The sequence below is a fragment of the Poecilia reticulata genome, linkage group LG9 (assembly GCF_000633615.1).
Source record: "Poecilia reticulata strain Guanapo linkage group LG9, Guppy_female_1.0+MT, whole genome shotgun sequence".
NCBI classification, from domain to species: Eukaryota; Metazoa; Chordata; class Actinopteri; order Cyprinodontiformes; family Poeciliidae; genus Poecilia; species Poecilia reticulata.
Genome location: NC_024339.1, coordinates 29,878,898 through 29,894,039, shown reverse-complemented (window position 1 = coordinate 29,894,039; position 15,142 = coordinate 29,878,898). Strand labels below are relative to the sequence as shown.

The 15,142-nt window shown below is 43.1% G+C and overlaps 1 protein-coding gene across 2 annotated transcripts in view; it reads left to right on the top strand.

The window, feature by feature from the left end:
* Positions 1 to 15,142, top strand: part of hmcn2 (hemicentin 2) — a 60,952-nt gene that overhangs the window by 39,636 nt on the left and 6,174 nt on the right. For both annotated transcript variants that reach the window (XM_008419228.2, XM_008419229.2), the window contains 32 exons: positions 182 to 263; positions 359 to 490; positions 580 to 723; positions 810 to 969; positions 1,434 to 1,558; positions 1,955 to 2,138; positions 2,228 to 2,325; positions 2,425 to 2,703; positions 2,786 to 2,976; positions 4,296 to 4,377; positions 4,993 to 5,129; positions 5,215 to 5,356; positions 6,644 to 6,788; positions 6,898 to 7,025; positions 7,156 to 7,312; positions 8,184 to 8,305; positions 8,406 to 8,570; positions 9,143 to 9,250; positions 9,357 to 9,491; positions 9,679 to 9,813; positions 9,963 to 10,232; positions 10,324 to 10,514; positions 11,024 to 11,237; positions 11,322 to 11,456; positions 11,559 to 11,749; positions 12,383 to 12,464; positions 13,053 to 13,223; positions 13,339 to 13,491; positions 13,778 to 13,915; positions 14,401 to 14,525; positions 14,651 to 14,891; positions 14,978 to 15,037. In XM_008419228.2, the coding sequence (XP_008417450.1) occupies positions 182 to 263; positions 359 to 490; positions 580 to 723; positions 810 to 969; positions 1,434 to 1,558; positions 1,955 to 2,138; positions 2,228 to 2,325; positions 2,425 to 2,703; positions 2,786 to 2,976; positions 4,296 to 4,377; positions 4,993 to 5,129; positions 5,215 to 5,356; positions 6,644 to 6,788; positions 6,898 to 7,025; positions 7,156 to 7,312; positions 8,184 to 8,305; positions 8,406 to 8,570; positions 9,143 to 9,250; positions 9,357 to 9,491; positions 9,679 to 9,813; positions 9,963 to 10,232; positions 10,324 to 10,514; positions 11,024 to 11,237; positions 11,322 to 11,456; positions 11,559 to 11,749; positions 12,383 to 12,464; positions 13,053 to 13,223; positions 13,339 to 13,491; positions 13,778 to 13,915; positions 14,401 to 14,525; positions 14,651 to 14,891; positions 14,978 to 15,037 (4,822 nt within the window). The remainder of the gene's footprint in view (positions 1 to 181; positions 264 to 358; positions 491 to 579; positions 724 to 809; positions 970 to 1,433; positions 1,559 to 1,954; positions 2,139 to 2,227; positions 2,326 to 2,424; positions 2,704 to 2,785; positions 2,977 to 4,295; positions 4,378 to 4,992; positions 5,130 to 5,214; positions 5,357 to 6,643; positions 6,789 to 6,897; positions 7,026 to 7,155; positions 7,313 to 8,183; positions 8,306 to 8,405; positions 8,571 to 9,142; positions 9,251 to 9,356; positions 9,492 to 9,678; positions 9,814 to 9,962; positions 10,233 to 10,323; positions 10,515 to 11,023; positions 11,238 to 11,321; positions 11,457 to 11,558; positions 11,750 to 12,382; positions 12,465 to 13,052; positions 13,224 to 13,338; positions 13,492 to 13,777; positions 13,916 to 14,400; positions 14,526 to 14,650; positions 14,892 to 14,977; positions 15,038 to 15,142) is intronic.

The window sequence follows — 15,142 nt, the reverse complement described above, 5'->3', positions numbered from 1 at the left end:
GATGGATGGATGGATGGATGGATGGATGGATGGATGGATGGATGGATGGATGGATGGATGGATGGATGGATGGATGGATGGATGGATGGATGGATAGATCATGGGAGAACAGATAAGTCATGGATGGACAGATGGATGGAAGGAAGTAAGCCTGTTAAAAGCACATGTATTTCTGCCACAGACTACAGATGGTGGAATGTACACCTGCAAAGTGTCCAATGTTGCTGGACAGGTGGACAGGACATTTCGTCTGACAGTCCATGGTAAGAATGTCCCTGAGCTGCACATTATTAAACATCTACCTATTAAAGTTTGTGGGTGATGTATGGTTAAATGCTACACGTGTTTATTCCCTTAGTTCCACCGGTGCTTGATGGGCCTCAGCGGGAGTCCGTCAGTTATACCCTGGGCTCCCATGTGGCCCTGCTGTGTGAGGCCACAGGAGTGCCTGTCCCCAGCATCACTTGGCTGAAAGATGGAACTCCTATAGGTGAGAGCAAGGCAGCGACCGGAGAAATGGGAAAAGTACAAGCTTCTCATACGTGAAGGCTAAATTAAGTGGGTGCCTTTGCGATCCAGAGAGCAGTCTGCAGTGGCAGTGGTCCATTCGAGGTAACAGGCTGGAGCTGGGCCCTCTCACTCTGTCTCATGCTGGGACCTACACGTGTCTGGTGAAGAACAGCGAAGGACAAACAAAGAAAGACTACACACTCACAGTGCTCGGTAAGCGAGTTTCTCCTTACGTCCTTTTACTCTATTTTTGACTGCGCGAAAGCGAGGCATTTACATGTAATTTGTGCAACTCCCAGTCTCGCCCACCATCCTGAACTCCGACCAAGCATCCGATGTGAGTGCGCCCACGGGAGAGGAGCTGACCCTGGACTGCAGAGCAAATGGGATCCCCACGCCTCGCCTCAGCTGGCTGAAAGACGGAGAGCCTCTCGAGGGATCAGACACGCATCACATCGGGTAAGACTCTCACTGCTCTAACTGAGTGTGATTAAGAGATTAGCACTTAAAATGTCAGGAGTGATTAAAACTGCTCCGTGAAGGTTTCCGAATATTACAGTATGAATCATAATACACCATAATAGGCATGACCAAGGGAAGCACAGACAAATGGTTTTAATTCCACCATGACGCGTAATGTGAGCAGCTGTGTCACAGCTGTTCTCCTCGTGACATGATCATCGCTACTGCATCAGCCAGAGCGAGCAAATATGTGTTCTTGTGAAAGCCATGGGAAGATGCTGTTAATGATGATGAGAAAATAACGCAGAGAGTCGGAGGTGGAGTAGTTTGTACAGGGAGATGCATGTGAAAATGTGTGTGTGTGTGTGTGGGTGTGTGTGTGCGTGTGCGTGTGTGTGTGTGTGTTTGCGTGTGTGTGCGTGCGTGTGTGCGTGTGTGTGTGTGTGTGTAAAACCCTGCAGTTTGACCTCTGGTGGCAGCACATTAACCGTAAGGAGGCTGAGCCCTGAGGATTCTGGGACGTACACGTGCTTGGCTGTCAGCACTGCCGGCCAGGAAAGCAAAATCTACACGCTCGTTGTTTTAGGTTGGTTTTGATTAAGTTAAAGTTCAAAAGTGCTGATATGGACATTTTTTTAAAACTGTTAATTTCAAGTTGAAAAGTTTAAAAAGTCAAACCGAAAATTGATGTGCATTTACAGTATTTACTGGTTAAAAAACCCCCTGAAAAAAACCCTGTGAAGATATTCATAAATAAATCTCTAATATAATTTTTCATTATTGAGCTATTTAGCAAATGGGAATAATTTTGTAAATCTAGCTATCCTAAAATGAGAGAAGTTTAGTCTGATTCAACTACAGACAATGAGAAAAACGTAAAGTGTGTGTCTTTTCATTCGCCGTATTTAAACGTCTGGTTTCAACTGTTACTTGTCCACATCTAGTTGTGGTACTAATTCAAACTTGCTTTGGTTTATCATAGTCCCACCATCTATTTCTGGTGAGACAACAGTCCCCAGAGAGGTGCAGGTGACTCAGGACAGCGTTGTGACTCTGGAGTGTCACGCAGCCGGAAACCCTCCGCCTCAGATCAGCTGGCTGAAGAACGGCCGTCCGCTGCTCCTCTCTCCACGCACGCGCCTCCTCTCTGCTGACTCCTTACTGAGGTCTGCTTAGGTCTTAGCTGATATCTTGTAAATAATTAGATTACTAGCGGTGAGGTCACTCCTAATGTTCCCCCATCTTTGAAATGAAGGATTGCTCCTGTGCAACAATCGGACTCCGGGGTTTACACATGTGTGGCGCGGAGCCAAGCCGGCCTCGCTCAGCTGAGCTACGATGTGCAAGTCCAAGGTAAAAATCCAAACGTTTCATCTGCTGCTTCCCTCTAGAGACGATACGGAGCAAATGCGGATCTGAAGAGTTTATTTAGTACGTGTTCCTGGTGTGCAGTGCCCCCTGGTGTTGATCGCGTGGAACCAGTGGAGCCAGTAACAGTAGTCCAGGGATCCTTGGTGACCTTGACCTGCGAGGCACGCGGGTTCCCCCTTCCCACGCTGACCTGGATGAAGGACGGACAGCCGCTATCTTTACACAGAAACTTGCTGCTGGACGGCCAGGAGACGCGGCTCCAGCTGCCTGATGTGACTCGTTCAGATGAAGGCCTGTACAGCTGCGTGGCCAGTAACCAGGCGGGGAGCAGCACCAAAAGCTTTAACCTCACCGTGCTTGGTAGAACAGTCGCTGCACTTATCTTCTTGTGTTGTAAAGTCCAATAAACAATGAGGAAAGCCATTCTCCTTTTCTCGTCCAGAGCCTCCAAAGATTTCCCGCTCCAGCTCTCCAGAAGAGCTGACCGTACCAGTTAACAGTCCACTTGAGCTGGAGTGCTCCGCTTCGGGCGTCCCACCTCCCACCATCAGCTGGCTGAAGGACGGCCGCCCCCTGGAGGGAGCCGGCATCATTCAGCAGGACGGACACGCTGTCCGGATCAGCAAAGTTCAGGTGTGCCGCGGTAGCTTGAGAAGTTATTGGTACCTGTCGAATGTTTTTACATTTTCTCATTTTGTTACAACCACAAATTTTACTGTGATTTTAAAAGATATGGATAAAGTAGAGTATGATAGTGAAATGGAAGGTAAAAGATGCATGTTTTTCAAATGGTTTGCAACCAAAGTCTACAATATGCTGACAGCCCCTAATGCATTTAAAACTCTGAATCTTTTAAAGTGCATTTACAGACAGTTTTTTTGTTTATCTCCTTTTCAAAATTAGTGAATCATATTCAGATTGAACAGTTTGTTCCTTCAAATAGCAATACTTTAAATCTATTGACAGGTGACCCAACTTAAAATATTTAGTTAATTTGTTACAAGTAGTCAAATTAAGTTTATCCAAGTATGTATGTTACGTTTATCAAGTTGTTGTGTTAAACAGATGTAAATAAAGTAAGTTTGACAAACTTAACTGGATTATATATAACAAATAAACTCTTTTATTTAAGTAGGAGCTTCATTTTTTTTGCAGTGCTGTAGCTTTAGCTGTATATTTTGGGTTGTTGTATTTTGCTGGAAAGTTGAACCTCCGCCCGGTCTCAAACGTTCCTACTGTCCCATGGACTGCTAACAGCTCCCCTATCCCCATTGAAGGAACCCATCCCAACACCACAGTGCTGCTGCCATCACCATGGGAGTGGTGCGCCGTGTTTGTTCTGGCAGGCCAGAACGTTTCATTTTGGTCGCATCTGACCACATGTTTATGGTGTGCCCTTTACGGCTCGTTGAAAACTTCCAGCTGGACTTCTGATGACTCTCTTCCAACAATCATTTTCTTCTTCCCACTCTCACATAGAGCAGATTTCTGAACTTCATAAACTAGTAGTTGTGTCCAGTCAGCAAATTCTGGATTATGTTTGAGGGCAGCAGAGTAAAGGCAGCTCAATATAAACACATGCCACACTTTTCAGATTTTTATTTGTGAACATTTTTGAAACCTATGTGTCCTTGTCATTACAAATTTTAAATATGTTGTCCAACGAACTCAATAGAATTTAGCTGCGTTGCTGTGACAAAACAAATGAGTGAGTTTAGATTTATTATAGATTTGTGATAGACAGCATGTAATTGTTCTATTAAAATCTTTTTTTTTTTTTTCCCATTGTCACACCTAAAATATTTTTAAAATAAAAAGAGCCGGTGTGCTCCTCTAAATACAGACAACAGTATTGACAAATGGAGGTCATAATTTAGATAGCATCAGTGTAGGTGAAAACCAGACTGCTCTGCCAGAAGCACTCAGGTTGATGAATGTGCTCTGCTTTAAAGGTCGAGGATGCAGGTCTCTACGCCTGCTTGGCCAGCAGCCTAGCCGGAGAGGATGGAAAAAGCCACTGGGTCCGAGTGCAAGGTGACACGAGCTGCTCTCTCAAAGTTATTGACATTAGAAGAATACATTGTATCCCCCCGCTTCCTTTCCTAACTACGCTCAGGAAGTGATGAATAAAACTCAGAAGAAAACAACCTGCTAAAACAGACCTGCTCCTGCTACACTATGCACAAAACGTAGGGGATTTCACCTCTTTTCTTCTTTTTTTTGATTGATGACCCAGCTTGGTTTTGTAAAACTCTTAAGCATACTTCATTTATTCCACCTCCTGTTGCGTGCTGTAACAAATTGAGGCTTCGGTGAACGGAAATGTAACAGTGCTGTTGGGGCCTGCAAAGTTAAGATTAATTCTGTAAGTAAAACCTCCAAAGGCATAATCATCAACCTTCTTCTGTGACTGAATTGCACGCATGGTGACGTTTTTATCATTCATCATTTTTATTTTTGTATTGAATGGACATTCAGGCACATACTGTTGCAGTCTGAACACTTGAGTTGTAAATATGTCCTGACCTGTTTGTTCTTTTCTTCCACCCTCGGATCAAAACCCTCTAGGGCTTAAAAACGAGTTCATCAATCACCGAGGGGATTTATGCTCTGAGTGATTTATTTCAGTGGAACCCATTTGTATTTCAGTCCCGCCTACGCTCCTCGGGTCTAGTGATGTAAAGTTGGTGACCGTGCCATTTAACGGACACCTGACCTTAGAGTGCCTGGCGGACAGCGACCCCCCTCCAGACATAGAGTGGTACAAGGATGAGGCCAAGCTGCAGGTACAGAGTTGAAAAATTAAATAGATAACACTGAACTCCTCTGACTCTCGTTTCACCTTTTCCTTGTCTCTTCCTGTTCCGTCAGCTTGGTGGACGCATCCAGCGGCTGGCAGGAGGTCAGTACCTGGAGATTCAGGAGGTCAAGCCTGAGGACAGTGGCCAGTACAGTTGTGTTGTCACAAACATGGCTGGAAGCACCAGCCTCTTCTTCACTGTGGAGATTATGTGTAAGTATAACCAGAAAAATGTTATATTATGACATGTTAACAACTTATCACCTTTAACCTACCTTTTAAGTATACATTATGCTTGAATTATTCTATTGGTGAACGTAATTGTATCATAATTCATTAGGGATATATTCGATGTATTTGTCTTTTCACTCAAGTCATTATATTATTTAGTCAGCATTTAAGTAAGATGTAGTTTAGTGTAAATGTAGAGTGCCAAAACATTTGAGTTGTTCCAATATTTCACATTAAAACCACAAAGATTTTCTGCTTATGTTTCTATCAGCTTTGCACTTCTGGAGGTTAAAGCTTTTGCCAAATTATTTGTGCCAAATAACATAAGTTCAGTTGGATTATAAGTCTTGCTACATTCAATTTGATTTAAGCCTAGACTTTAAGGGGGCCACTTTTTCACATCAATATGCTTTGAAATACTTCAGTAGCTGGCTGTATGTGTAGGGTTGTTATTCTTCTCCTCTCCATTCTTGGAGCTTGGCCAGCTTAAACCATTTCATCTTCATAATATGATATTGCCACAATTATGTTTTGTATGACTTTTCTTTCTTTAGTCGCTTTCTTCTCGTCACTTTTCCGTGAAGGCCAGATTGTCATTCAGCCTTGAATGACAATCTGACAAGCCTCTCTGATTAAGCCCAGTCTGTCAGTCTGTGGGCGGCCATGCTTTAGTCTGGTTGTCTTAATGAGTTACTTCTTGTCACTTTCTGCTTCAGTCTTCTATACAGCTTTATCCCTGCCCCGTCTGCTGTGCTCCTTTGGTCTTGTGCTTCACTGATATGCACCATAGGGCTCCCCAAACAAGATCCATCTAAAATCCTTAAGTGTGTTGTAAAGAGTCATAATGTGTGAATATTTTTGTAAAGCATTTTATGCAATCCAAAACCCAATATGATTTTTTGTTTTGATTATTCATAAAAATGTGACTATTATCCTGGTAATGCTCTTGACTTTTTTTGTGTATTCTGTCTAGCTGGACTAATGTTTATTAAATCGGGGCGGCTCTTAGGGAAATTGTGATAAATTACGTTTCAAGCTTTCAAACTCGTTTAAAATGAATAGCTCTCTATTTGTTATTCTAAAACTACTTTGTTTTGTGAAGTGATTTACGAGAGCCTTTTCAATCTGCCAAAATCAGAATTTTTATTTCTCCCGCTTTATGAAACTCCGTATACAAACCCTCACCCTCTAATGGATTTTAGAAAATAATGCTTTGTGCAATGATGGTAATCTAAATATATTCAGCTGCACTTGCTTGTCTATTTGCAGTACCGCCAGTGATAAAGGAAAGCAGCTCCTTGGTAACGGTTCATCTTAGCCAGGATGTGGTTTTACCCTGTGAAGTTGAAGGTGACTCTTTACCTGCGGTCATCTGGAGGAAAGATGGCTTCCCCGTGCCTAGGGATAATAATAAGTATGTCCTAAGATTACTGGGCAAAGCATCTGTCTCTTCACACTCGCTGTCAAATAGAGAATCTAAATGAGTACAGCATAGTTACTGCTCACTTGTGTGTTTGTTTCAGGTTCTCACTGTTAACTGAAGGCTCCTTGCGCGTACGTGGGGCTCAGCTGAATGACGCTGGTCGCTACTACTGCACAGTGTCCAACCCGGCTGGCTCAGATCACCGTGCAATGGATCTGCGTGTGTTTGGTGAATAATATCTCGTGTAGTTTCTTTATAAATCTGTCCGTGTTCCTTTTGTAATTTATAGTCCGTAAATAAAAAAATTAAAAAAAATTGGAAAAGCCTCTCTTATCTAAGCTTTTCTGTTTCTCCTTAGTGGGTCCTTCCATCAGTCCAGGTCCATTCAACGTGACAGTGACCACTGGAACCAGAGCTGTGCTTAGTTGTGAGACCACAGGTATACCACCACCTAAAATATCCTGGAAGAGGAATGGTACACCACTTGACATTCACCAGCAGCCTGGTGCATACAGGTGAGCACAAAGTTGTGGATGTACTCACCAAAGTTTTAATAGCTTTGCAGTTATTGATTAGCTTTTATTGACTACAGAATTGTAGTTTTTATTAGTTTTATCCAATTGTTTGCAAGTTTAGTTTAGTTTCTAGTTTTTAAAGTGCTTCAGTTTAGGTTTTGTGAGTTTCAGTCAAAGTGTTGACTGTAATACCAATTGCTTGCTAGGGGACAAAGAAAACACATTTTAGAAAAAGTTTTTGTGCAACAAAATCCCAAAAAATCCTCAAGAAAATGTAGTAAATTACTGAAAATGAATGATTGTACATACCAGGCAAGTACAAAAGATATGTGATACAGTAATAGTAAGTTTAATAACAGCACCTGCAAGGCAGGTCTTGTGCGAGCTTTTCAAGTACATTTTAAAGCTTTTGGAATTTTTCCCCTTTAATATAAAACGTGTTTTATCTTGTTTCCCTCCAAAGCACTTGTTTTTTTATCTTCTAAAATGCAGTTATATTCATTGTAAACCCAAACTGGAGTGTGGCGCTTTATCTCAACTTCTGCTAAAATGATGCTAGTTTAGGATGGACATACATCAACAAACATGACGTAGTACAGCAAGGAAAAAACAACAACAAACGTAATTAAGTTAATTTTAGTTTGTGAGCGGCCATTAAAATTTGAGTTAGTTTTTCTCATTTTGTAAAGTATTTATTTTATTCCAATTTACAAAAATGAGTCTTTTTTTACTTCTAGTTACTGTTATTCATTAGTCTTCGCTGATGATAATAGCCTCGGCACCCTCTTTTGAATATACTATAATAATGCAACTTAACTCACAGAACTGAAAATACAGAATCTTGCTCTGCCTCCACACCCTCTCCATCCAGGTTACTGTCGTCTGGGTCTCTCGTTCTTTTGTCTCCATCTGATGAGGATGAAGGTTACTTTGAGTGCACGGCGGTCAACGAGGTTGGAGAGGAGCGCAGGGTCATCGAGGTCATCCTCCAAGGCAGGCATTTGGAGATTTTGGATTTGGGATTGGGATTTTGCCACATTCTGAAAGTTCTTATGAATTCCACTGAATGCTTGACATGTTTATTCCTCTGCAGTCCCACCTTCTATTGAGGATGATGTCACAGCAGTGAAGGCTGTGAAAATGTCTCCTGTGGCGTTGCCTTGTCACGTACAAGGACAGCCTCCGCCCACTGTGACCTGGACGAAGGGAGGAGCCAAACTGGGGACCAGGGGAGGAAATTACCGCGTTCTTCCCACTGGTAAGACAACTGGCTTGAGTTGTTCTTCTCAAACCAAGAACTACTCTTGGTTAATCTAAGAAAACTGATATAATCGCTTTCAATTTAGCGCAAGGAAACAAAGTATTCATTCTGCTGATATATCAGTATTAATATTTCCTAATATGGTTGTAATAATGTTGATATACAGTAACTGAATGCTATCTATGACTAAATGTTATGGATGATATTATTATTGTTGCACTACGAAAACACAAAGTCTTACCAAGTATTTTTGGTCTCGTTTTTAGTGCAAATGTCTTAGTATACATAAAATAAGTGCCAGTTCCTCTGGCAGATTATTCCACTCATAACCAGACATTTTTCTCATGCTATGAGCAAAATAATCTTCCAGTGGAACTGGTACTTTTTCCTCAGTCTTAAGGAATTATTGCCTTAAAACAATCTCCTACATCTTGCTGAAAAGTTACTTGTGAGTTCATTTTTTTTGTAGTGTATACTAATGTGGCCTATAACTAACTTATTATTTTGATTCTAATATAAACATTATTAAAAATATATGATAAATGGTTTTAAATGTCATGTTCATGCAGGGGTGTTGGAGATACCTGCTGCTTTGCCAAGTCATGCTGGCAGATACACATGCTCAGCCCGAAATCCGGCTGGAGTGGCTCACAAGCACGTCTCCCTGACCATACAAGGTAGGTCCTAATGGACCTTAGGCCAGTCGTTGGGGGGGAACAAAATGAGAATGATGTTAAATGTCAACTGTGAAATGACTAACTGTGTCCTGTTCCACGTTCCTAGAGCCACCAGAGATCAGGCCGATGGCAGAGGAGGTGCAAGTATTGTTAAATCATGGAACCGTTCTTCCCTGTGAAGTTCAAGGATTCCCCAGACCAACAATCATCTGGCAGAGAGAAGGAGTTCCTATAGCAGCTGGTAACAAGAACATGTGATTTTTAAAAAAAGAAAGTCAGCTGTCATGCACTCTGTGTTGATATCTTTCAGAGTCTTGACAAATTCATTTGCCATATTTACCGCTGGGACAATAGCATTGCCACGTACAATGCTCACAGGATTATAATCTCTTCAGATTTTAGTAATTGTGCCAATATGACTGCCACAGGTCATAGGCTGGCTGTCCTCTCAAATGGAGCGCTGAAGTTCTCTCGTGTGACTCTTGGAGATGCTGGGACCTATCAGTGCCTGGCAAAGAACGAGGCTGGTGTCACTGTAGCGAGAACCAAACTGGTCCTTCAAGGTAAAATAGACTTCAGTTTAGTGTTGTTGTCACAATGTATATGAAACTGACTTCTACTTCCTTCTTATTATTAAAAGGCTATATTAGGCATTTATTTATGGGACATTTATGAATGAATTTACTTTCCTTTGTTTTTCTTTTTTTTCCAGTACCGCCGGTGCTGAGTGTTCCTCGAATTGACTACACTGCTGTCTTAGGGCAGCCAGTCAGTCTGGAGTGTGCGGCTGATGGTCAGCCACAACCTGAAGTTACTTGGCATAAAGAGAGGAGGCCTGTGGTTGATGGTCCTCATATGCGTATCTTTGCCAATGGAACTCTGGCAATTGCTTCCACGCAGCGGAGCGATGCCGGGATCTACACATGTACAGCTAAAAACCTGGCCGGCAGAGCTAGCCATGATATGAGGCTAGTTGTTCAGGGTGAGAAGAGACTTTGTTTAATTCCACCTCACCTAATTCCATTGTGCAAGAAGCATAACACATTGACGCAACTCGATCTGTTGCATTTCAGTTCCACCCATGATTCCACCAGCACAGACTGAGCTGTCGGTCATCCAGGGGTTTCAGGCTCTGCTGCCGTGTGCGGCTCAGGGTTTACCAGAGCCCAGAGTGTTGTGGGAGAAGGACAGCGTTGTTGTCCCAAACCTTCTCGGCAAATTCTCCATCCTACGATCTGGAGAGCTGATTATCGAGAGAGTGGAGGTCAGACTTTATATGTAGTTTGTATGCAAGTTCACGAGAGGTGCACCGAAACATCAGCTGATGAGTGGGACTGTCCCGTTTTCAGCTCAGATCTGATCAGTCGGACCTTTCCTATCAAATCGTACTTTAGCGCTACCAGATCAAGCTGAAGTCACATCAGTGTGGATGCTGTTACTGAGTGAAGAAAGCTCAAAGTTAGCTGTTTCAGCATCAGAAAGGTGTCATAACATGCATATACCACTATACAGATGGTCAGGCAACTCGGGGTGAGGTTTCTAGTCCAAGGCAGCATCAACTTGTTATGGAGTCTAGAAAGATCTCTTTGTTCCTTCCTGCTATATTTCCTAAGGAGATTTCAGAACTGGCTAAAGCCGGCATCTCAGGCTGAAAGCTTTCCCAAGTGCTTTAAATGTGTATCGGTGCATCTCTACCGTTAACTGCTTAATAACATTTGCCTCTAGCTGTTCTCGGAGGAATTCATTTTGACAGTTTTTTTTTTTTCCACAAAGCCGGGAGACGCTGGGATATTCACGTGTGTGGCCACCAACCCCGCGGGCTCAGCGAGACGAGACGTCCGCCTGTCAATCAACAGCAGGCCGGTTTTCAAAGAGCTGCCAGGTGATGTAACCCTGAACAAGGGGCAGAGTCTGGCCTTGTCCTGTCACGCTCAGGGAACACCTCCTCCCTCCATCTCCTGGACTATCAACAACAAGCCCTACAAAGGTACTCGGTTCAGATGCAGCTATGTGGTAGTTGTCTCGGTTCAGGAGAGTGTTTGGGGTTCTGACCGCGGCCAAACTGTTCTAGGAGCCATTACAGACGAGGCCGGCAGGAGCTCAGTCCTCTCTGAGAACGTGACTCTGAATGACGCTGGGACCTACGTGTGCTTGGCAGAGAACAGTGTGGGCTCCATCCGAGCGCTCTCGTTCGTCCGTATCAGAGGTGAGATTTTGTTGAAGGATTTTCTCTTCTTTAAGCTTTACATGTGAATAAGCCATAATTTACTCGTCTCCCGTGTTAAATATTTATCCCGTGCACCTTCAGAGCCTCCGGTGTTAAAGGGTGAAGCCCACACGTCTCAGACGGTTGTCCAGGGTGGCATCGCAATGCTTGACTGTCCAGTTCACGGAGACCCCAGCCCCGTCCTCCGCTGGCTACGAAATGGGAAGCCCTTACACCGCCTCCTCCGAATGCAAGCACTTCACAACGGATCTCTGGTCATTTACAGCATCACTGTAATTATGATTTATTTTGTTATTCTGCCTTTTACATCTCACTAAATCCATTTTCTTAACCATTGCAGCTTAAGTTTGAATAATTAAGCCTTAAAAGTTATACATCATTTATCCAAATTAAGCTTCGATTTGCAGTCCCCTTAATTGTAGGGGCCATGTGTGACTGTCCTACAGTCTCCCCGCTTCCATCCAAATCAGATTCAGTTCAGCCACAGCGGCTAACAGCATTAGCCACGGAGCAAAGTGACAGAGAGGGCGCTGCATGTTCCAAGACTTGCCCCTCCTTTGTTCGACTGTAACCTCGTTATGGTCCGTAACTGCAGCCGTAATCGAACAGCCTGCAGCTGAGACTCTCACAGACGGATGAGTGTCCTTCCCACCGAGGACTCTAATGTGAAATTTCTCCCTCTCTGGACAAATCATGTCTGTCACGACAACTTAATAGAATATAATCAGGTGTTCCACTGAACATGTCAACTTTTTTTCTTTTTTTTTCTTTTTTTTTCTTTTTAAATCTTGGTTTTCTGTCCTTGTAAAAGTAATTGATTTTGTTTTGAAGGATTGTGATGTCACAATCAGATGGTAGGACACTAACCAAGTTAGAGCTGCCTTATCTACCTGTCGGATCCACAGGCTGCAGATGAAGGAGAGTACCAGTGTGTGGCTGAGAGTGAGGCCGGATCAGCCGAGAGGACCGTAACCCTCAAGGTTCAGAGTGAGTTTGGCTATCATAATTTCACAGATTAGTTGCAAAACCAGTAACTAGAGATGCTCTGATCCAAATTTCCATTCTTCAGATTCTGCCAATATGGATTTTGACCAATGCAGATATGTATTTAAGTGTTTTTCTTTTAGAAATGCTACCCTGAGGGGATGTCAAACTCAGATGTTAGCGCTGTTAGTCATCTTCACACAGACTCACCCTTGCTCACCAATGTCAGTGGATAAACAGTTTTGCTTTTCCCCGTTATTAGTACATTGAGCAGCGTGTTCACAAGAATGATTGACATAGCTAAGACCTTCCTCCTGACTCTTACTGGTTATTTTTGAGCAAAAGTGGTGCACTTTTACAGATTTCCATAGTAGCACTGGGAGGGGGTGAAGGACCTTGACTTTTTTCACAGATTATCTCTCTCAAATTTAATACATATGTAAAAAAAAAAATGTTTTTTAAACTTGCATACTGCAGCTCTAAAAATTCGCTTTGCTTTTGTGTGATGAAAGAGCTGATTTCCACATGCTTGGCAGTAAAAACCAATTCATCCATGCTGTTGTCATTGACTCTCTACCGTCTCTAACATAGTTCATGGAGGTTACTCCAGCTGGGGGGAATGGGGTCCGTGCAGCAGTACATGTGGTCAAGGCTTCCAGGAACGAAACAGACTGTGCAACAATCCAGCGCCAGCAAACGGCGGCCGCACCTGCGGCGGCCCGAGCACCGACTCAAGGAAATGCCAGACTGGTTTGTGTCCAGGTAGCTTTTCCAGACTTTGTCATTTATCCAAGTTTTTACTTTTGACAACAAGCTGGCGTACACAAACCATCTGCGAAACTCCTGTTCATCAGACTGTTTGGGTTTCTGCTGACAGGTGAGGTTCCACGTAAGACTCGAGGCAGTCTGATAGGGATGGTGAATGACAGAGAGTTTGGTGTGTCCTTCCTGGAGGCCAACATCACAGACGACAAGGAACAAGGCAGCAGCACTCTGGAGGCACGTCTGGACAACGTCCCTCCTGCAGTCGGTGAGTTACTGTACATACTGTACTGCAGCTTCAAAGGAGTTGTTTCAGCAAGTTCACTCACCCTTTCATGTGTCTGTAAAGAGGCTTAAAACCCTTTGTAATAAAAAAAATGCTCTGGATATAAAGCAGGCTAAATAAATGAGGTGTTTTGTTTTGATAAGTTTGTTTTTATTCATTCAATTTTTATTAGAGACACTTGTATGAATAAGTGATAATTCAGAGATGGAAAATGTTTGAAATATCTTGAAATACCCATAGCAGATAAAGAACTAATGCTTTGTCGTAGGTCCCTTGCTGCAGGTTCTGGTGTCTGTTTTCACTCCCATCTATTGGACCACTGTGCTTCAAAACGGAGCCACCAGAAACGGGTTCTCCTTCACACAGGGCCAGTTCAGGCAGGAGTCTCAGCTGGAGTTTGAGACCGGTGAGCTCATCAAACTTTCAATGTTTTTTTTTTTTGTCTTTCTATTTAATTTATTCATCAGGTAGAATAAAATCAAAACATAATAGCAGGTTAGTTTAACATATTTCACATGTGATGGATACAGGACTTCTCAGCAATGACTGGTCCTTGGCTTTGCTACTCTGTAATGTAGTGCAGCAACTACATTTGATTGTTGATTCATTGTTACATAACTCTTTGTGTTTAGTGATGTAAAGCACTTTGAAATGCCTTGCTGCTGAAATGTGCTATACAAATAAAATTTGATTGATTGATTGATTAATTAAAACACAAAAAAATGACAAGAGGTAAAAAGTACATCGAAATTGAAAAAAATTAGAGGACATTATTTCTTTTATGTCTGAACTGAGCACTCATTTGTAAAAGCAGCCAGCAGATGGCAGCACTCGCTACCTTGAACATTCTCGAGTTTGTCCAACAAACAGTGTTTTATTGGATTCTCACAGGAGAGATCCTCCGTCTGACCCACGTGGCCAGGGGACTGGACTCGGAGGGAGTTCTGCTGATTGACATCGTAATCAACGGCTTCGTTCCGCCGTCATTATCCTCCTCATCTCATCTGGGCCTTCAGGTGTGTTTGTGGAAGTGATTATGTGTGTCCAAGGGGCCTCGATTGTGTCTCGAGTTCCTTTTACGTCACCCTGCAGAAATGGATCCCTTCGATTCGTCTGACCTGATTTGACCCTCCTCCCACAGGACTTTGATGAGTCATACGTGCAGACGGGCCAAGGACAGCTGTACTCATGGTCATCGCAGACCCACCAGAGAGCAGGCAGTCCCATGGCGCTGCGATGTAATCACACCATCGTTTACGAGGGCCAGGACGAACGCCAAGGCCCTGTGCTTCAGCTGCTCAAGGTTTCTGGAATAAACAGCGTCTATAACATGTTCACCCTGACGTTGGACTTCCACATCACTACCAGCCTCCTCGTACCAGGTCTGGGGATACATGGAATAAATTATCCTCTGACATTCCTACTACACATCAATTGTTGAACCTGAAATAATGCTTCTTTTTGGCAGATGGTTATGAAGACGCGTGCCCAAAAGGCTTCAGTCTCGACACGGCCTCTTACTGTGCTGGTGTGACATTTTTTTTTTCTTATTTGTCTCATCTGGTTGCTGGCAACATTTATTGCCATTTTTCTCTCAGTTCTTTGGTTTTTGTGAATGTAACAAAATGTCTTG